Source organism: Idiotropiscis lumnitzeri, chromosome 7 (genome assembly GCF_059441095.1).
Source record: "Idiotropiscis lumnitzeri isolate Australia: NSW breed Sydney's pygmy pipehorse chromosome 7, RoL_Ilum_1.0, whole genome shotgun sequence".
NCBI lineage: Eukaryota > Metazoa > Chordata > Actinopteri > Syngnathiformes > Syngnathidae > Idiotropiscis > Idiotropiscis lumnitzeri.
The window spans coordinates 6,548,456-6,570,467 of record NC_142397.1 but is presented as its reverse complement, the minus strand read 5'-3'; the positions used below and the strand labels follow the sequence as shown (position 1 = coordinate 6,570,467).

Sequence of the window (22,012 nt, the reverse complement as noted above, 5' to 3'; positions counted from 1 at the left end):
AAAAAGCAATCTGTGAATATGCGAATCTCCGGATGCCAAACAGCAAGTATGCGGGACTCCACTGTGCTATTTTCTCCTAACATTACAATGTTTTTCTCATGAAATTTATTAGTGTTTTTCTTGGAAAAAAATTATTTTCTTGGAAAATAACGTTTCATAAACTACACTCCCGCCCTTTTCAGTGGGGCCTTAATACTAATTTGTTATGACGAATATAATGATAGTGTGAAAAACAATAATGGACTTCATTCCTTTTCTAAAATTAAAATATCCAATTATTTCAATCATTTCATCAGATTTTAATATCTGTAATCTAATGTATTTTTTCTCCATATTTAGTTCAAACCTAAATTGGGAATGGCAAACGCTACACAGGCAAACACTCTGTGGTATCTTTAAATACCCGAGCTATGACGAACGCAATCGTGCTGCTCATCAAATTTATGCGTGAGCAAGCTTGGTCTAAATTTGCAGACAAGAAGCCGACTTACGCAATAGCACCAACCACCTCCTGTATTTACAATGGCTTCACGCTCACACTTTCCAACAACCATCAGCAGCGCTCCCCAGATGCCACCCCCACACTATACACTACAACTCTGCAAGCGCTATTCTTGTTGCGGCGGTGGGGGGCGGCCCCCGCCTCTATGGCACAAGAATACCAGCCGCACCTCCAAGAACAGACGCCAAGCTCACTGTCAAAGCATCATCACGTCCCACGGGACATCTTGGAGAGGGAGGCACGCAAGGGAGCAGGAGGAGGGATGAGAAGAATCAACATTGGGACGGCCTCATATACTCTTGTGTGACGTGAGGGAACTATAAAGAGATATAAAAAGTCTACACACCCCTGTTAGAATGACAGGATTTTGTGATGGGGGGGAAAAAAAGAGACAAAAATGGATTTCTTCATTTCTAAAATGGAAATGGATGAAGTGTTTTGGTAACCACACCTCATCGGAGAAAAGAAATACACTTAATATTAAATGAAAGTGAACAAAAGCATTACAACAATATATATGTCATTGAAAAACCACAGGATTTAGAAACATAAACAAGGTTCATTCATTTAATTTTTTTCAAGTTCGGCAGGCCTGATTAAAACGTTTAACGGGCCGCATGTGGCCCCCGGGCCATAGTTTGCCCACACCTGTTTTAGAGGCAACAAACACATTTAGACAGATAATATAACAATACAGTCTACACCCACATACAGTTGGGGACCCGCGGGTTTGCGCGTTCCCAGAATTATCCATTTTATTTTTTAAGGGATTTTCTTTCTGTCATTTTTTTCCCCCTTGGGTTTGTTTATAATAAACACGTTTCCTTTACAAAAAATAACCCATTTACCTAGCATAACACAGCAATCTAAGAATGTTTAATTTTTCTTTTTATATTCGCTATTTTTATTTCAATTTTTTTTTTCTATAAAAGACTTCAACGGTTCCACTGTATACAACGGACTTTAGCGCTGTAATTTCTTTTCTTTCCTCCCCTCCTCATCTCTGCATCAGGATGTAGCTGAGTTGTGCACTTGACCTCATAATGAACACAAGGTGGTGTGAGAGCAGCAAAGGATTTATTAATAGCAGCATGTGTAGAGGGGCCAATGAGTGTGTAACAGGGTGGAGGATGCAACTTGTGCGACTCAGACACTAGAACAGAATGAGGGTGGTGACGGTGTGAGGGGGGGTGGTGACTGGATGTAATTAGGGATGATGGAGGGAGTGAGGGTGTGTTGACGCCGAACGTGGCGTCAGTGTGATAAGAATAGCATGTAACATTGCTGAGACATCACCCTCCCATTCGCACTAAGACAACCAGTGCTCTGTCTGTGTGTGTGCGTGTGTGTGTGTCAGTCGTTCTGTGAGTTTGTACTAGATACCAGCTAGGCGATGCTCTTGAGTATATGATGAGTAAACTGACGGGGCCGCGGTGCAGCTTATTGCGAACTGTGTGATTACAGCCACAGTGGGCATAAAAAGTCTACACCCCCCGGTCCAAATGCTAGGTTTCTGTCAAATGGGAAAAAAATAGATCATTATTATTCATTTCCCCACCGTTAATGTAATCTACGATCTGTACAACCAATTGCGAAAAACAAATAAATAAATAATTGTGGTCATGTGGTTGCACAAGTGTGCACACATGGGGATGCGCCCTTGTTTGAAATCAACCAATCAACATTCAAATAAAAAATAAAAGGAGTCGGCACACATCTGCCATTTTAGTTCCAAATACTAATCAGTGTTGGTACAAAAATAGCCCACTAGAACATCAGAACTTCATATGGAGTAAATCACATACGCTGAAAATTGTGACAGATTTGTGCCAACTCCCATTGGGGATAGATTAATTCTGAACACAGCCACATCCATAGTTTTCAAAGGGTGTGCAGACTATTGCAAACATGCCTTGATCTCAGCTGTTAATTTTCAAAAATATTTGAAGTGATTTATATTGCTCTCATTTTTATTTTAACAAAATCCTGGCATTTCAACGAGGGAGTGTAGATTTTTTTTTTTTTTATAACCATCGTAGGGGCAAATAGGTTATTTTTAGGGGTTTGAAGAACTTACTATAAGTCTTTTGGAGGCGCAAGGTAAAGAAAATGTTACAAAAAGAGTTACATGAGTGCATGTGCGTATGCGATATTGTCAGTGTCACATCAATGACGCTCTGCCGGGTCCACTCGGAGACGCTCGTCACACCAGCAGAAACCGAATGAGCCACTATGATGGACAAAAAGTCCCACAGAGAATGAGATCACGCTGAGGGTGACTTGGTAAGATGCTCACAACTGATACTCACAGCGTCGATGCCTCTGTCTTTCACGTCGCGGCTGTTCTCTGATTCATACAGAGCTGAGGAGAGAAGCAGCAGGAAATGACTTCTTAGAACACACACAATCGTCAACCTCTTTAAACCTCTGCCCGCCTCTTTCACAGAAAAACTTTTTGAGCTTTGGGAAAAAAAAAACATAGTTGTGCTCAAGTGAAATTTTGGCTTTTTTTGGGTGAACAATCACTGATGACTGACTGTAGACTATCTCATTATTTTCCTTATTGCTATTTTCTGAAGAAAGTTTGATAATTCAATAAATGTTTAATGGTTTGCTATTCCGAAATGCCTTATAGTTTAATCTAAATAAAATAAACGTGAGTAACGTGTTTTCTTTAGAAAAATGAAAAAAAATTATCGAGCACAACTGAAAATAACTGATAACCGCAAAAGAGGTTTGGATTAATGCTATGCATGTTGGAGCAGATCCGAATAAAGGTGTGGACGGAGGAATATTTTTTTCAACGTGAATGCCAATTTCACTGAGTTAATAATGATATAATCATTATTAAGACAGTACAGTATGTACGGGGCATTTCCTCACAAAAAGTACACAGTACATGTTTGCGCTGTTAAAAACATTGTTTGTTAAAAAAATAAGTGCGTTACCAAAAAGCTTGCGCAGGCGGGTGACGCCAGCCACAAAGTCATGGAAGGGCAGGTGAAGTTCTCCGGATGCAAAGCGTTCATATAGCAGCTGGACTACTTTAGCGTCACACTTCATTCCTGACAAAGAAAGCAGACATGCAGCTGTATGTACTGTTTAACAATGTGTGTGCGTGTGTTGGTGTGGGGGTGTGCATGCGTGTGTGTCAGTGTCATACCCACGGCTTGCAGAGCTGCACTGAGTTCAAAAGGACTCATGGTGCCAGAAGAGTCCTCATCAAATTGGAAAAAGATGGCCTCAAAAGAAAAAGAGGGTCTTGACTACACTTCACATTTATTGCGCCTCATATTGTACAATTTTATACCAAAAGATTACAAAATGGGATTATTTGCCTAGTTCCAAAATGCAAGCAATAAATCAGTGCTTATGGGTGTTAAACCTGTTTGGCCGCTTTATAACAATCCTCAATTAATGCCCCTCAGTGAATCAAATATATCTTCTTAATTACCTTAGATATGTTCAAAATTTTGATTAAGAAAAAAAAACTAACAAATGTACTGTAATCCAGCTATGTCAGTATAGTGGAAAAGTGATGCTACGAAATACAACCGGGGCAGCTCTGTTTGAATTAGCACCACCTGCAGGACTGGAGTGGAACAGTATGTTCTACTCAAATGAGTCAGACGGACATCCGAGGATAACTTTTTAATATTCAACTCAACTCGCGTTGATAAATTGTTAGGTTTCACACACACGAACAAACACAAAGGCAGTTGTTACCTGCAAGTAGCGTAGATCAGCCAGCAATACTTCTGCTTGCTGACGATTCAGACTGGCTCGTCCTTTGGTCTTATCGGCACAGTTAAGAGCATCTCAACGAGAGAAAGGACAACTGAGGGCAAAAATGACGAGCTGGCTCGAGCTCTATCTCACCCAAAAAGTGCTGATGTGATGCTATAAGGCTCAAGAAGAAAGACAAGAGGTGAATACAGGCGGATGACACAATGGCACCGTGTGAACCCACCCCCTGGATCCGAGCTTCCCTCCATCACAGAGTCGATAGATTGTTGCCAGGGGGAACATGTGTGTCCTCACCTAGCCATGAACAGCTGTCATTGTGTGACCAAAGCGTTTACATAGCGTGTGTACAAAGGAGGTTTGCTGGCTTGTGTGTCGGCCACCATGAAGGGCACCCGGGTGGCGTTCTGGGCCAGAACGGTAACGATGAAACTAATTAGCAACTTGGTCCAGACAGGATTTAGCGTCATTACTTGGTGAAAAGGATACATCCTCTCCAAAAATGAGCTGCCTGCATGTCTCCAGCGGCAGGTGGTAATCTTTGTCCAGGACTGACAACAAGGGGAAAAAAAGACAAGAAAGGAGGAAAAAAAATCATCAGTGTAGGATCAGGTGAGGATGAGGGCAAGTCTGGGCATAGTTCCGACTCAGAAATAAGTTTCAGTTACACCATCGCACAGGAAGCGATGAGCTTCCGTCTAGACTGGTGACCTCTGTGACTTCTCTGAGTACGTTGCTACTACGTCGCCACCTAGTGGCGACCGAGGGTGTGACGGCTAGAAACAAAAAAACAAAAAGTCACCTGAGTTGAAAAGCGACATCAGCTCCCGGGGGTTCAGCCTGTCGTCCTATGTGACAAAAATAGGATTATTACTAGAATACGGATATTTCTGAAGTTAGTATACCCAATTTATGGAAAATTCCGTTTTTATTATTTGTATACTAAAAATTGGGTATCCGGTCTCATGGTTGTGTGCCTGCCAGGAACAAACAAAGGGGGAGGGTTTGGAGTCAAGGGCAACCCGCGTCACTCTTGGACCCCGTTGTCAAATAAATGAATAAATAAATAAATAAATTAATTAATTAATTAATTAACTGTGCAGCAAAATGTACTTGGCCTCGCAAAACACACGACACGCATCAATCATAATAATCTGAAAAAACTTTGAGCAGTCATCTGAAGCGCGAGCATGTATTCTTGATACTTGGGTTTTGGCCAAAGCCTGTTACATACATGTTATCAAGACACCTGATCACGGCTTCAAATTGTAACTACGTAATGTGCAAATAAATGTAAATTTAAAAAAATAATAAATTAAAACTTGTCCAGCGTCTAATCTGTACTTACTGGTCCAGCTTGTTCATCAAAAGTCCTCAGAACTCTCATTTTATCCTCCGGTGCAACAGGACTGGCCATCACCTGTTTGACAGAAACCATTCATCAGTACCAGGCACCACTGCACCGTATTTCCAATATGAAGAAAAGATATTCTCACCGGGAGATAGCTGGAAGTGCATGTGAAATCTTGAGTCCTGAAACGTAACACACAAAGTCAATCAAGTCTGTGAAGATTCTCGGTCATCCAGGACATGGTAATCCATAAAAGTTAAATTGAGGCAACTGAACTCTTCTTCAATAGTGTTCACTCTCTAATAAAAAGCCATAAGATTGCTTAAATGACAGTATCAGTTGACAATGAGAATTCTTATCTTTGGGAAGAGCACAAGTTTAAATGCAATTTCAATGTTCCAGCTTTCTCTCTCACCCCAAACTGTTGGCAGTTTTAGAGAAAATGCGGACAAAGAACTCTCCGGGCTGGTTGGGCCGATAGGTGGACGCCACAAGGACGTAGTGACCCGGGTCCAGGTGCATTTTCCTCCACACAGCCCTGCAGGACATTATCGGGTGCTGTGTAAATATGCAAGCCATGCATTATCCTTTTCCAGACAGTTAAATAAATGTTCACATTTCCACTTTTGAATGGCGTCAATGAAATGAATAGAGTGTATGTCAACTTTGTTGTTTAACAAGTTTTGTTGGTTAACATAAATATAGCCTTTGATAAGACTACTTGGTAACTTCAACTACTGTTTCCCAAGACGCATCTCATTTCATTCATTTAATTTTTTTTTTCAAATTCGGCGGGCCGGATTAAAACGTTTAACGGGCCACATGTGGCCCCCGGGCCGTAGTTTGCCCACGCCTGGTGTAACCATTTTACCTTTGAGCCCTATATTTTCCTGAACGACCAACGGGGCGATTTTTCATGAAGAAGTTGCGGTCCAAACATGTGCCCTGAAGCTGTATGGAATGAGAAATCGGATATGACATCATACCAAAAAAAAAAACAAAAAAAAACTTTCTTCGACAACCAACCTCGGTGGGAACCTGAAAAAAAAAAAAAAGAAAAGTGTAAGTTGCACAATTGGAAGTTGGATATTGGTGTATTCTTCCTAAAATATGTAAATAAGGACCTTGTAGATGTGGAAGCCCATGTAGAGGAAGTGGACTTTGTCCTTGCGCCTGCGGTCTTTCTGCAGGATTTCCACCAGCACCGTGCACTTCTTGGCTTTCATCTTCTGCTTCTCGGTCTTCTTGTCCTCGTTCGGGCCACCGTCTTCCTCCTCATCGCCGTCTTCCTCGTCCTCCTCATCTTCCTCATCGGGTTGGTCCTGCTCCGTGAGAACCAGTTGAAACTGAGGGTTCTTCCAAAAGGAGCCTAAGGAGAATCAATTGATGGAAAGAGAAAAGTATAATGGGTGCTAGACTCATCCAATTTCCCAAATTCAAAATACAAATACAGTATCATCATTTAGGGGAGGGATTCTCAAAGTGTGGCACTCCCTCTAGTGGTACATGAAGAATTATTAAAGAAATGTTCAAACTAATGGTCGTGTCACTTTTTTTTAATTCAGGAGAGTAACTTTGTATAATACAGTTCAGTTGTATTAACCTTTTTAGTACAACACACGTTCAGAACGGTTGTTTTCAAACTTTCTATAGGTACCATTTGAATTACATTTTAATTTAATCAAGCACAGTTTTTATTTTGGTCATTTTAAATGTACTGTTAAATGTTTAAACTGTATAATGTAACTCCAAAAAAAATTGTAGTAACAACCTCTACCTTTTTTTAAATTTTTTTTTTTATGAACACTTAGGCCAACTGTGCTACTGTATTTTATTGTCAGTCCCAAAGGTGGTACTTGGAGAGCCTAGTATTATTTAACACGGTTCTTAGTGTAAACAGTGTGAGAACCACTGATTTAAAACATTTTGTAGCAGAAAATAAAACGCCGATCAAACGTTTGTCAAATATTGAACGATTCATCTAAAAATAGATTCAATTCGTTTATCGACTTTTTATTGACACAGTTTATTGTCTAACTAAACTACACAAGTGTCCTGATTTCCGAGGTGTTCAGGGAACAAATAAATGCTGTATCTCAAGGCACTACTGTAGCAAAAATTGTCTTTTTTGAGGGGGGTCTCAATTTTTTTCTCAGCGCTGAACATGTTACCGAGTACATACGGTTATATTTTCGGCTTCCGCCGGCAGAGCTCCCTTTCAGCCACAATCCTTCATGCTCGTTGATGGTCCATTTAGAAGAGGCGGTGGAAGAGCTTAGGGGATCCACAGTTTTTCCCTCCACAAGGCCGTCAGGATTGATACTGCAGAGCTCCACGAAGTCAAACTTCTTGCAAAATTCCTCAGAGCTCATCCTGTTCCAGAGTATACATAAGAGAGGGTGCTGATAATCTAGCAAGTGAATAAAGTATTAGACTCTGTTGCTTTCAGTTTCTCGTACTCACCAGAACTCTCCATCTTCCCTACGTTTCATTTCGAGTCTCTCTTTCTCCTCTTTGGATATGTTATCCCATTCTTTGCTCCTGCAGACGCACGCAAGGAGACAAGCTCAACATGTTGTCACACGTAAATGTTCACACACAAACCAAGGCTGAAGGACAGCGAAAAATAACCAAATTTTATCTTGATATTTTTCCACCCACCCCTTAATATTGTGATAACAATTTAATATGTAATTATTTGTTTTCAAGAACCTTCTTTTCAAGAATAAGTATGGCTTGAACATAAGTCAGTAAGGCATTCACATTACAAAGTAATGACGATTTGAACTTGATTAACTAATTCCCAACCAGCCAAGTACAATAAATTGATTTTTGACGTCTTTAGCCGTCAATAGCAGTAAATGAGTTCAGCTCCAACGCAAACACACACACATTCACATGCCACATGGCCTCACTTGTCACTCCAGGGGCCACGGAACTCAACAAAGCCCCATGGATTCCTCAGCCTAAGAAGCCAAATCTCATCTGCTTCATGCCTCACCTGAAAACACAAGAATTCAACATCAAGGATGTTTTGATGTGATTCGTAATCAGACTACCTAGTGAGATGGTAAAATTGGATGGTCATGATGAGATCGAATGAGATGGTGGACCAATAAAATTATTTGGCATTATAAAATCAGATGATGAGATGAGATCAAATGACATCATAAAATGATGTCATGAAATGATGAGAATGTTATGTAATGTAATATGGTTTTAAGCGATGCTCAAATAAAAAAAATGTGAAATTTGGTAAAATGAGATTACGATATGAGATGGTTTGATTATTAAATAATGAGGTGCAAAGTTGAAATGAAATCAAAATAGGCTGTGAGTGGAATACATTGTAAAAGGATGCAATTAAATAACACCATGAAATGATTACATTCTAAAATGTTGGGATGTGAGATGAGATAAAATGAGATTAGGAAATGGTTAGATTGTAAAATGTTATTATATGGAAAGAAAACAAGATTTTAAAATGATAAAACCTTTAAAAAAAATCTCAAAAATAATTTCATGAGAGCCTTGGGTGATAAAATGATGAAACGGGATGTGAGAATGAAATAAAAAAAGACGATGTGGTGATTAAATCAAAAGAAGAAAGAAAAAAAAAAGATTCAATTATAAAATGATGAGATGTAATGATGAGATGAAATAAGGAAAGGGTTAAATAATAAAATGTAATGATGAACTGTGAGAAAATGAGATTACGAGATGCGCTAAATTGGATTGAGATGATCAAATGAGCTGAGCTGAATTGAAACAAATTTGATAATGAGATCAATTCAAATGAGAACGTTGGGATATACTTTCCTGGTCAGTGTCCGTGATGGCGTAGGCGTGGCCCTTTATCAGCCCGTCCGCATTGATTTCACTCACCTCCTGGTAGTTGTTGGCCTGTTGACACAAAAAAAACCCAAACAAAACCAAAACCTTTGCCTGTCGTGCGTGTCACGACATCTCCTCTGTACAATACCTGAATAAAACAACTGAGCAGGCTGCCACGGTTGAGAGCGGCCGTCAGTAACCTCCAGAAGACGCGAGGTTTGTGCGAGGAGATGGGCAACGAGTACGCGATACCACCGGTGAAATCCTCCATCCCCTCCGAAATATTGCCACCCCTCAGACTTCCGTACGATCCCATTAACCTGCGAGCGTGCGAGAAACCAACCATGAAAGGGGCGGGGCCGCATCAGCCTTAACAACGCGGGCATATGCTTGGCAGTGGCACTGACTTGGCGTAGGCCTTCTCCACCAGAGCGCTCCAGTACTCGTTGCGGGTGTGAGAGTAGCTGAAGAGCAGACGGCCTTCTCGCACTGGCAGCCTGTCGTCCACAACCACCTCCACCCACTCACCATACTGCCAGAACTAGATGGGACATGGGGGGGTCAGACAACAACCATCATTTAGATCAGGGGTGTCAAACTCATTTTTGTGGACGGGCCACATCGTAGTTGTGGTTTCCCTCAGAGGGCCGGTATGACTGTGAACCCATATAAATTGATTGGAAAGCCAGTTTTGAAATCAGAATCTAGTAAGTAATTGTTCAACAATTTTTCAATTTATTTTAAAAGGGGAGGATTGGTAACAAATAAATGGCAATATCTCATATCTCAGTGTTGTTAAAAGTGAAGAAAATATGCTAGAAACAGGAAGTTGATGCAGATGATTTGCCCTTTGCGGGCCACATAAAATGAGGTTGCGGGCCAGATCTGGCCCCCGGGCCTTGAGTTTGACACATGTGATTTAGATGAATCGCACAGGAAAGGGAGTGAAAAGACATCAAATGAAAAACCAAGGCACATGCATTTAACCACTTATCAGTGTCTATATTTAGTCTCTATAATGTCAAATTGCACAAGACTGACAGTGAACATGGGTTGTAAAATGAGTTGCGCAATAAAACGTACGGTTCTTTTCTTCTTTTAATGGCAGCGCTTTCAAAGACAGTAAGTGGTTGTGACGCAGGGTGTGTTCTTGTGTTCTCGACAGGCCTGCAGCTGTATGTATGTATGTATGTGTAGGCTTGCGTGTCATTGGGAATTCACTACCTGCAAGCCGGGACTGCTCTCAAATCACCATGACAGACCAAAATGAATTTACAGTCGCTCCATCCAGCAAGTTAAGTCATGTCGCATTCTCGTTAGGAGTCTCCAAAGGGCCTCTGCCCTCCCCCGCGGGTGGAAACACACCCAACAGCTAATGCAGCGAAATTCTTCAACAATCTTTGATAAGAATGTGAATGTGGTTTGTCTTGAAGCATTCACATTACATAAATTCATTCTAAGTGAATGGATTATTTTTAGTGCTGTCAAGCGATTAAATGTTTTGACTAATTAATCGCCCAAAAAAAATCCGTAATTAATTGCGATTAATCACGTGTGAGGCTTTTAATAGGTATTTACCTGAATTGTAATTAATGCAAAATCACCAAATATGAAGTGTGTGATCCTTCAATGCGATCTAAACGGAGTCATCTTTACAGGATTTTTTTTTTTTTTTTTAGAAACAATTCTCAAAACTTATACAGTCCATTTAGTTTTAAGCACCACACTCCAGTGGTAACTTATGCAAGGTGTTTTGTTCTGAGATCACGTGCTAAAGATGTACAGCTAATTTGGAATCTGGCTTTCCATGTTATGCAAATTAATGTTTGAAAAAAATAGAACCGAGTTAATTGAGTTAAAATATTTAATCGCGTTAATTATTTTAAAAATTAATCTTGAGTCAACGCTTTAATTTTGACAGGCCTAATAATTTTTTAAAACTAAATTAAAAATTAATCATTTTCATACTTTTTGTGGCTATATAAGTTAATCTTAGGAAGGAGCCATGAGCTTCAGATGAAATTAATTTGGTAATGTCGGAATGAGGAATGAGTAGGTTCTTGGTAGGTTGGTTGGTTGGTGATTAGGAAAGTAAGGAATGTTGGTGTGTAGGTACGAGGCGGGAAGGTAGCTAGGTTGGTTGTTAGTAGGAAGCAAGGTATTATGTACTGTAGGTAAATTGGTTGATAGGTAGCCAGATAGGTAGATAGGTAGATAGGTAGGTAAGTAGGTCCATCCGTCTGCTAGTCCATCAGTCAGTTAGGTTGTTTGTTTGGTTGATCAGTCGCTAAGAAGGTTGGTCCGTAGCTTGGTAGAGAGGAACAGAAATCAGCTGGAAAGCATGAAGGTATAAAAGGTGGGTCGATTTGTGTGGAAGTAGAGGATTGGGAAAATAGTCTGGCATGTTGTTGGCGTTGGCAAACGCCAAACGAAATTCACGTCTCAGCTGGCTTGACATTGGGGAGGCTGATAATGAGCCGTGTCTCATTAGTGGCGCAATGCATGACATCAGAGGAGCACTCTGTGTGGTCTCTCCACTTATTGTAGGACTCACCCTGAAATGGAAGATGCCAGCGTAAGACTTGGACAGGCTTTGGTTGGGCGGCACCACCTTGGCAAAGAGTTTGGGGTGCATGGTAAGACAGGACAGCGCCGCCAGCAGCCAGCAGTTACCTGGGGGTACACGACAAGCATGTTGTTGCAAGGCAGCACAAAAGCCTTTCAAACAGTTCCTGGATTTGTCAATCCCTGACTACAAACTCAAAAATATGTAATAAAGTCACATTCCACTCTAAAAGAAAACATCTGTTCTGCCTTGTTTTTTTGGTCAACATTCCAGTTTTTGGTAGTGTGGTGTAGGGGTGGGGAGGAGGGTAGTGCAGAGTCCCTCATGCCAAATTTCATCTTCCAGGTGGTCTTTTGCCATCAAGGAGGCCTTGATCATTCATTCCATGCTCACCTAGCTGACCTTGGCAGATGTCAGTGGTGCCGATGGTGCCCTCCACAAACACGGCATTCTTACTTATGTCCTTCAAGGGGGGGGACAGAAAACACAAAACACGACAGCGTGAGAGCCGCGACCAAACAAAGTCTTGGAATGTCACAATAAACAAAACTGCAGCATGTACACTCCCCGGACAATTCATTAGGTACAGCTGTACGTGCGAATTCTGCCAGATTTTTACAACACATACCACCTAAAAAAATAATCATGACCAATATTGAATACAGTAGCTTAGTAGGTCTAAGTGTTCATTAAATTATTCCTAAAGAGTATAGTACGTATCATATTATTGCTAGCTGCTGTAACATTAATCCTTTTGACTATTAACATTGGTCTCAACGAGCCAGAAAAAAAATTTCAGTATTGATTCAATTAAGAGTTAGTGTTGCAAACAAACGTTAGATACTTAAGTCATTTCCAACTGAACGGTATTCAGGCATGTGAAGATGTACTGAATTGGATAAACAGAACAAGTTTAAACAGGCGACAAGTTTCCATGGAAAATATTTTAAGGCATCGCATGTTTTAAATGCTGTATATTTTATTTGCCTTGAATTTTGTGATCCTTTCTCAGAACTGTAGCGATAGGCTGCATAACACACTTTTGAGAAGCACTTATCCATTGATTATATTAATAAATTCAAACCACGGGAAATACTGGTCTATAAAGTGAATCTGTTTGGTCTACCTTGGGTCGCTTCCACTTGATGGCCTTCCTGGGGTCGTCATCCTCTGGCATGCCGATGGACTTCTGCTCGGCTGGAAAGCTCTGATCAGAGAACATCTCACCGGACTTGAGGCACTTCTCCAGGAGACAGTGAAAGTCCTGATCCTTAAACTTGATCGGGTTCCGGAAAGAACCTAAAGGCACCTCCATGCTGTCCATGGTTGTTAGTAAAGAGTACAAACACTTGAATCAGCTGTTTTGTTGTTGTTGTTTAGATTTTTTTAACACAGCACACACCCGGAAAGAAAAGAAAAAGGGGAAGCTCCAGTAACCGCATGCAGCGTCGACTCAGTGCTGCCCCAGCTCGGGATGGTATGCAGATTGCCGGGGGCGATATAAAGCTGGAGTCGGTAATTACTCGGTGCCAGAAACCTCTTTAATATTATAAATTTGGCATCCAGCAGCGTTGTTGTCACTTTAGACAGAAACAAATGTGCTCTTAGAAGTCCAACTCAGAGCAATGCTTTCAAGTACCTGAACCAGCCAAATTTCTTTTCAATTATTTGCATTATTTACAAAATGTATTTACAATTCATTTAACATTTACAGGATTCAGTATTTTTTTTTTTGTTGTCAATTGTATTTTGAGGTTAGGAAGCCAAGCTGTCAGTTTCCTCTCCGGGCGCCAGAGGGTAGTATAGTCCAGCTACACTTTGGCCATGAGGCTTGCTGACAGGTCTGAACTTGTCAATGATGGGGGTCGGAAGACAATGAATAGGGTAAATATGTCCGCAAATAATTTTCGTCGCAATGGCGTGATAGAGGCGCAAAAAAGGATGATAAAATTAAAACTAATAATAACAATTGAAAAAAAAAAAAGTCAACCTCTACTTTGCGGTTTTTCACCTTTCGCTGTGGATTCTGGTCCCAAACACCTGTATTACATTAAATTTCCCTATGGGATGCAAAATTAGGATAATAAAATATACATTTGAGAATAATATAGTTATATATGACTTTTATACATCTAAATTAAATTTTCCTTTTGTGGTACAATCCGTACCATAAAATAAATTACAATTTAAAACAACAAAAATAAAATTATTTATTTTTTTAATTTTCCCAGTAGGGAAAAATACGTATTATTAAATCAAATTATGTATGTGGTAAATTAAAATTAAAATAATTTTATTTAATGTAATATCACAGTGTTGACCAATAATATAATAAATTGATCCTATATGATTAAATAAAATACCCTATAGAATAATATATTCATACTATGAAAAAATATATATGGACAAACACATGACCTTTCTAAATCAGCACAATTGAATTTACCTGTAAGCATACATTCTTTATGAATAAAAAAAATATATAAATAATTAAAAATAAAATAAAAACTGAATTAAATTCCCCTTTAGGGCATACGACCAATATGGTAAATACAAGTAGAATGGTAAGACTTCAATATTAAAATACCATTTTGCAGTATCCTAGCGTGGCTTCAGCTACCAGTGCCTAATACCTTGCGTGTTTAAGAAAGTTGGCCAACAAAGATGATTCAAATGTGAATTTTTACTATTTTGGATTTTTATTGTATTATGATCTCACGAGACAACAGGTTCAGGTGTTCCTAATGTTATGACCTTTGTCTGGAAATCAAAAACAAATCGACAAACAGCACTTGCGGCACAAAGAGATTGTTACTGGCATTAGTTTTTGTGTCAGGGGGAATTTCTTTGAAAGAAAATAAAAAGAACACACTCCTTGAGATAAACTATCCCAAACAAAACTCAGCATCTTGTTCCCAGACGGTGTCATCACTAGTTTTTGTGTTTTGTCACGGTGGGCCGGTCCAAACAGAACAGGAAGGCCTCTCTATAGAGCACTTGCGAACTTTGCTCTTCATCCAATTTGAAGTGGACGTCCAATTACCATCCCTTTTGCCCTCCTCCCCTTATTTGGTGCCATTCATGACGTTGAGGTGGATATCCATCTCCAAGGCCACGTTGTCCCGCCGCGCTGTCTGTCCATCACACGCCTGATTACACTATAGACGTGAGACTGACCAGGACTAAACAAACAAGAAGAATAGCGATACGGATCCGCCTAATGGTCACCATTTAAATCCATTCACGGGCTCTCCATTGTGTCCGTATGCTCTTTGAGGCCCCCGATTATAGGAAGCCCTCAGTGACAAAGGTCAGAGGGCTGAGTAGACACTCCCACACCTCCGTGACCCTCTCTGATCCCACGACCCCGACACCAGGAGCCTTCGGGCCCTGCTCGCTCTCCCCGCTGGTTTAGCTGGCTTTGTCCTGACCCGTTTTATGCCGCATCACTCAAACACGTCTTGGCCCAAACCGTTCAGGGGACGGTAATTAGTGCCGGTCACACTGAGGAGAAATTACACACACACATATATATATATATATATATATACACACGTGACATAAATATGTATTATAAAAATGAATGTTATTAAATAATGTATTAATTCTTCTCATGACTAAAATAAATTTAAGTTAAATAAATTCAAAAACAATTTACTTAATAAATGGTTAATTAATTGTAATTAACTTAATGTAGTACAGAAGGATCCTGATTATTTTATTATTAGTAACATAAACCTTGACATATACGTAGTTTATTTTAACGTATTGGCCGGCGCGCAAACAAACAAACCCAAACTAAAAAATATGGTTACATTTGTTAAAAGTTGAACCTTTTGGTGGAGGACTGCCAAGGTCGGGGGAACCCATCTGGCTGCTGTTTTGTTCACTCGACAGCCAACGTACGAGAAAAAGAAAGCCTTCCGTAGTTGAAGTGAGCTGCCGTCAGACCCTGCGGGCCAAGCAACGCATGAAAAATTTGCTCTCCTGTCACTGGATCAAACTCCCACCTTGTGACCTTACAGCGCACACTATCTGGGGCAAACCTCTAACCCCTGCGTAAGTGTGCATGCGTGTTTGTGTGTGTGTGTGTGTGTGCGTGTGTTTGACCATCTTTGTGGGTGTGCGTGCGTCTGTAGGGGGGTAAGGGGTTGGCCTGCCGGAGGCGTATGTTCAGATCCAGTTTTCTGGCGTTTTCTTCCGGTCCGAGTAGTGCATGTAAAAAAAAAAAAAAAAAACGTGTATGTGCACGTGTGTCAAACTGGGTCACCAGGTGCAGCCAGGTGTTATAGTGGTGGACAAAGTACTCACACTTTTCTTTGCAGAATTGAGTTGAGGCTACGTTGTTTGTCCGGACCTCTCACGGTATACGCAAGTTAAACATTCATTCATCCATGCATTATCTGAACCGCTTCTCCTCACTACGGTCGCGGGCGTGCTGGAGCCTATCCCAGCCTTCCTCGGGCAGCAGGCGGGGTACGCCCTGAACTGGGTGCCAGCCAATCCCAGGGCCCACAGAGACGAACAACCATCCGCGCTCACACTCACACCTCAGAGCTATTTAAAGTGTCCAATCAACCTGCCATGCATGTTTTTGGAATATGGGAGCAAACCGGAGTACCCGGTGAAAACCCACGCAGGCACGGGGAGAACATGCAAACTCCACACAGGAAGGCCGGAGCCGGAATCAAACCCACAACCTCCTGGTGCTAACCAGTCGTCCACTGTGCCGCCAAGTTAAACATTCTTTTAATATAATTAAATGTGATCTATACCTTTGCTGCTGTAACGCCTCAAATTTCCCCATTGTGGGACTTTTAAAGGACATCTTTATCTTTAAATAACTAGTAAAATGTCTGTATTTTTGCTGATATTCATCACAAATCAGTTTACAAAGTAACGACGTAAGAATCTGTTGAAGTGCGTGTGTGTGAGAGTGCATGTGTGAAGAAAAGAGAGAATCTGTGAAACAAGACCGTTTTGAAATTTTTTATAAATTGATTGCTTAAACATTAGATAGTGCTAATATTTTGCTTCGGGTTTCACCTGTGAAAACTGCATTTGCCGCAAAGCAAACACGAAAACCAGAAAGCAAAACATTTTGAAGCTGAGAGAAAAATCGATCGAGCTACTGTACAAACATTAAGCATATCCTATACAACAAATTTGGAATGACCTGAAAGTTTCATGGACTGATGAGACCAAAATGAAGGTCAAAGTCTGGAGAATAGCAAAATCAAATCATCCAAAACACACAAGCGCACCTGTGAAACTTGGAGGAGGCCAAAGCCATGCTCTTGCATGGCTGCTTTTGGAACAAGCACACTAGTCTTTCTGGAGGACGTAACGCATGATGGTAGCAGCATTGCTTGTGTTTGTTTGTTTGCAAATACATGGGAAGAGGATCATGAAAAAAAATAATTGCATATTAAATTTCAATAGAGGAAATGAAATGCATATTTGATTATTGTTCAAAATCATTCAGCCCTGAAAAAAATGGAAAGTTGTTAGCACCTGTCCATGATTGTGTCACATTAGGTGTTGGATAACCGGTGCACCGGTGGGATACACCAAAACGCAAATCACCCTTTGATTACAATATTGCCTGAGTCTCTAAGTAAGTACAAACAGCGAAACGCTCCCTTAAGGCTTTAAATCTCCTCTCTAACTCGTAACAGGCCAAACTCTCGTCTTCGTGATATTTAAGCCCGCCAGAACGACCTCCCCCGCTTGTCTTGAATGCCCAAAAGAAGCGCTCGGCTTTGATGAATAGCTGCCCGTGTTGCTTCTCACCTCACTCTCACTGGGAAGGTGAGGGCAAGCGGGTGTAATTCCAGCGTTCAGGTTTCACTCTGCGGTCACAGAGGGAGAAAGGAGGAAGGGGGGGGGACGAGCGAGAAGGCGGGAGCGGGGTTGCAACCGGGAGAACATAAAGAGCTGCGAGGGATTCCTGCGGTCGGTCAGATCGCTCCCCGACGCATCCTTTCTCTTTGCGCTTATGATATCACCCTGAAAGCCTCGCCGCCACTGCCACTCTTAACTTTTATGTGCGCCACATCGGGGAGAGTAAACAGGACGAGGGGCCTGCAGAGATGATTGGAGGCTCCACACAGTGCAAGAGAAAAGTAATTAAAACTCTCAGTTAATTGGCTTTTTCCATGATAAAGCACAATCTCCTCATGCATAAGTGAGAGCCTCTTATGGCTACGGGCCAGGCCCACAGGAAAGTAAACATGCAGCTCACACATTCCCTTTGTTGTGCACGTTTTACCGCTAATCATCTTAAACTTAAATCGGAATTACAGACCACACCACTTATGCCAGAAAAGTGTGTGTGTGAGTGTGTGTGAGACTTGCCATGAGGCTGCTGGGATGATTTCACTTTACAGTGTTCAGGTTTATGTACTTCATGGTGTGATGCTGCATGACACTGTGCCTTTGAATAGCACATTTGTGACTGAAACACAGTGCTTCTTTGTAGCGATTGTTCACATGTCTTGGCTATCTTGGATTTTCTGTGGAAATTACGAATGGTGGAGTACTCAAAGGCTCGCCTCGAAGGCCCCCGTTTTGTTTGCTACTTTCATTTATTGAGGGGTTATTTACGCCATTTCAATAGGTCAGCGAATGTTTTCTGTCCTAAAAATATTTTAGGTTACTGGAGTATAATGTTATAATTTTTTTTTATTATTAATAATTATAATGGTTTAAAATTAAGGCGGCACGGTGGACGACTGGTTAGCATGTCTGCCTCACAGCTCAGAGGTGCAAGGTTTGATTTCGGCTCCGGCCTTCTTGTGTGGAGTTTGCATGTTCTCCCCGTGCCTGCGTGGGTTTTCTCCGGGTACTCCCGGTTTCCTCCCACATGCATGGTATCTTAATTGACTGCTGTAAATTGTTTCTAGGTGTGAGTGCGAGCGCGAGTGGTTGTCTGTCTTTGTGTGCCCTGTGATTGGCTGGCAACCAGTTCAAGGTGTACCCTGCCTACTGCCCAAAGATGGCCGGGATAGGCTCCAACATTGACACGTAACATGCTTCCAACACAACAGACGTCAGGTCAAACAAAGAGGAACATTATAAAACATCTTCAAGATGGTAAAACATCATGCGATGTTGCAAATTTCGCCATTGTGGGACTAATAAAGGACATCTTATCTTAAAAGATGGTGCTTGCCCAGAGTCAACCGTGTCTAAAATCGGTACAAACACGATGGAAAGGTTCTAAAAGGGAATCGTCCCGGTAGACCAAGGAAGCATCAAATTAGAAAACTTTAAGCTATATGTCGTGAAAATAGAAAGAAAATAGCAAAACAAAGGAGTGGAAATTGGTGTCAATATATGTGACTGAGACAGCTCTGGGTCCAAAAGGAACCGAGCCAATGATAGGATAGTTCTACCCAGTAAAAGATCGACCAAGCATGTTGGGTCACGAGTTTGTTTACCTCCAGCACGGGTAAACTAAACTACCTGTACTGATGAAAGATACCAAACATATTCCAAGAAGAAGAACCTACTTTCTCCTGACAATATTTGTTTGACGCAGTTTTTACACCAGATGCCCCACCAACATTTTCTAAAAATGTTGCAAACATGTCAAACAAAATGTCAAAAATGGCGAGCAGCTTCAGCCCAAATGCAATCTTCAGCCCAATCTGTTGTGTCATAATCATTGTCCAAACTTTGGGTAAAAGTAACCCAATCTGCTAAAAACCCGAGCCAACACAGGACACGGGTCTGCTGGTGCAACGGATTGTCTATCAAGGACAAGAAAAATCTGAGCAGCATTGTGAAAGATTGTTCGAAAATCCTTGGGGTCAAGCAGAGAGATATGAGTTCCTTCTGGGAATTTTTTTTCTCTACTTGATCAAAAAATAAATAAATAAATAAAATAAAAACTGTTACCGACGACAACAATATTCTTTCTTGCTTTTTTGTTTGCGTGTTTCTTAAAGCCATTTTTGATTAAAAACGTTTTTGGGTCCATCGGTTATCTGCCTTTATTCTCCAGAATTACAGATTTAAATGATTATCTTCCAGTAACGGCGATTCCACCGTTTTTACGAGGGTTTGTATAATGCTGTACTGAATCACACTGAGAAGGTTCTTTTATTATTATTTGGGTCACCTTCATAATCTACAAGAAGATCTCACCATAAGATAGTGTCAAAAAAGTTTTCATTTTGAATACAGCTCCCAAACTGGATTACCCGTGTGTGCGCATATTGACCGCCGTCATTGACCAGAGAATGTGACATCTATCTTGGCAGTTTATGGTTGTAGGTGTGTGGGGGTGTGTGTGTGTGTGGGTGTGTGTCGCGAAAAAAAGTCAAAGTCCACCTTGAGCTGAGGTCATCCAACTGGTCTCAAAACACATCCAGCTCAAGCGCCGTGAGCAACGTTCTCCTATTGGCCTATGAGGCATACCCGTCTCGTGATTGGCCAGCGACAACAGAGAGGTGTACTCTGCGAAGAAAGACAAAGGGGAGTCGGGGATGAGCTGGAAAAGATATCCACACGTTGTACAGGCCGCAGGTTTTTGTCCGTATCCCCTTACCTTACATAAATGTGCCCGTACGAGCGGCAAATGGCGACGCCTCTGGGACAGGGAGGGCAGAGTTTACCAGAGGGAGACGTGGAGGATGTTACCTGTCACCTGGACGTCGCCACTCCCTCCCTCCTCCTTATTTTCTGTCTCTGTGGAGCAAAAAACGGAAAAACTGACTCATGGAAGTGTGAGGCTTCTGTCTTCCTTTCCACTTTATTCTCCATAACACAATGGTAATTGGTACGAGTGGGCGTGTGTACATCTGGTGCAATAACTCACCCCCCCAACCCCAAGCCCGCTCGTCCTCATCTAACCAGCCCCCACCTTGTTGAAAGCTCATTAAAAGACCTGCTGTTAATGAGCTAGAGGGATCATAGAACTTCATTTTCATTAGAAGGAGGGGTGGGGTGGGGTTTGAGCCCGAGATGCTGGTGCAGAGGTTTTTATGTCCTTAAAATAGAGTCAGCAATTATCCCAACCCCTTGACACTTCCCATTCACCCCGCACTGCCTCCCAACATGCCCGCAAACAATAACCAAACTGCCCTGGCACCCACCCCGCCCTCCTCCTCAATTTTATATCCTGAGAATTTTTAGCCGGCCGTGTCCCATCAGCAGCAGCCATCCCGCGACCTGCAAGAGGACAGACATCAGACAAACACACACACACACACAGGCCACTAAAAATGCATGACAACGTCTCGATACAAAGGCGGGAACATCACAAGGATGTAAACAAGGAGCGAGGGTCCCTAACCCAAACGCTTACATTAAAAATTAATAAGTCAGCGCTGACTGGGTTCCTCAGAGGAAAACAGCCCGCGCTGTCTGGGAAAACACCACGGCGAGTGGAGGCGCTTAAAAATACTTTCAAAAGCTTTGCTGCAAGTCCCCAACTGCAAGCCCGAATAAGAAAAAATGTAAAAGAGAACGGCGCTGAGTAGAACAAAGACGTTGAACAGTCAACAAAAAGCAGAAACAAGATATAGTGGAGGGCCAAATTTGTCTTTGTTTGTGCTAGCATGCTACTTCCAGGTTCACGAAGCAGGACTTTTAAGGAATTGACTGTATCATTTTTGGTTCCTGGGATAGCAAAACAGTTCTGTAGTGACTTTAATAGCAAAAAGCTGTTTCTTTCATCAAACAGAAGTGAAAAAAAAATTCTGTTTGTATTTTTGGGGATCAGACAACTTCCTGGTTTGCAGAGGATGAGAGGACAACAATTGGACTGTGCAATGATTTTAGGGGTAGCGTTCCATTGCTTCCAAGAATGAGAAATCGAGAAAAACATTTCTATGAAGGTTAAAAAATAAATAAATGAAACGAAATAATTGTGGAATGTTGTATTTGACCATATGCCAGCAGGCTTCATGCTGGTTCATAAAAAGATTCTTCAAATGGCTTTGACGCTCCATTTTAGATCCAGGGGTAGGAATGAAAATTACATCGTAACTCAAATAGCAAAAAGATA

The 22,012-nt window shown here is 41.4% G+C and overlaps 1 protein-coding gene across 1 annotated transcript; it reads right to left on the bottom strand.

Moving 5' to 3' along the window:
• Positions 1 to 1,562: 1,562 nt before the first annotated feature.
• On the bottom strand, positions 1,563 to 13,452 carry capn12 (calpain 12). The gene is made up of 22 exons (XM_088301373.1): positions 13,124 to 13,452; positions 12,391 to 12,460; positions 11,986 to 12,104; positions 9,839 to 9,972; positions 9,580 to 9,751; positions 9,420 to 9,500; positions 8,513 to 8,601; positions 8,061 to 8,138; positions 7,780 to 7,970; positions 6,722 to 6,966; positions 6,624 to 6,635; positions 6,469 to 6,548; positions 6,013 to 6,135; positions 5,743 to 5,779; positions 5,595 to 5,666; positions 5,049 to 5,094; positions 4,736 to 4,797; positions 4,229 to 4,297; positions 3,666 to 3,744; positions 3,451 to 3,567; positions 2,812 to 2,864; positions 1,563 to 2,732 (listed from the first exon to the last, which is right to left on the bottom strand). The coding sequence occupies exons 1-22, from the start codon at positions 13,319 to 13,321 to the stop codon at positions 2,706 to 2,708; spliced, it is 2,154 nt and encodes a 717-aa protein (XP_088157499.1). The 5' UTR covers positions 13,322 to 13,452; the 3' UTR covers positions 1,563 to 2,705.
• Positions 13,453 to 22,012: the final 8,560 nt, after the last annotated feature.

Excerpts from the sequence above, each read along its gene's own strand:
- capn12 (XM_088301373.1), bottom strand. The coding sequence starts at position 13,321 with ATGGACAGCATGGAGGTGCCTTTAGGTTCTTTCCGGAACCCGATCAAG. Across the intron at positions 8,139-8,512 it reads CGTGGCCCCTGGAGTGACAA|GAGCAAAGAATGGGATAACA; the intron begins GTGAGGCCATGT and ends GTGCGTCTGCAG. Across the intron at positions 6,967-7,779 it reads CGGAAGCCGAAAATATAACC|GCTCCTTTTGGAAGAACCCT; the intron begins GTATGTACTCGG and ends GATTCTCCTTAG.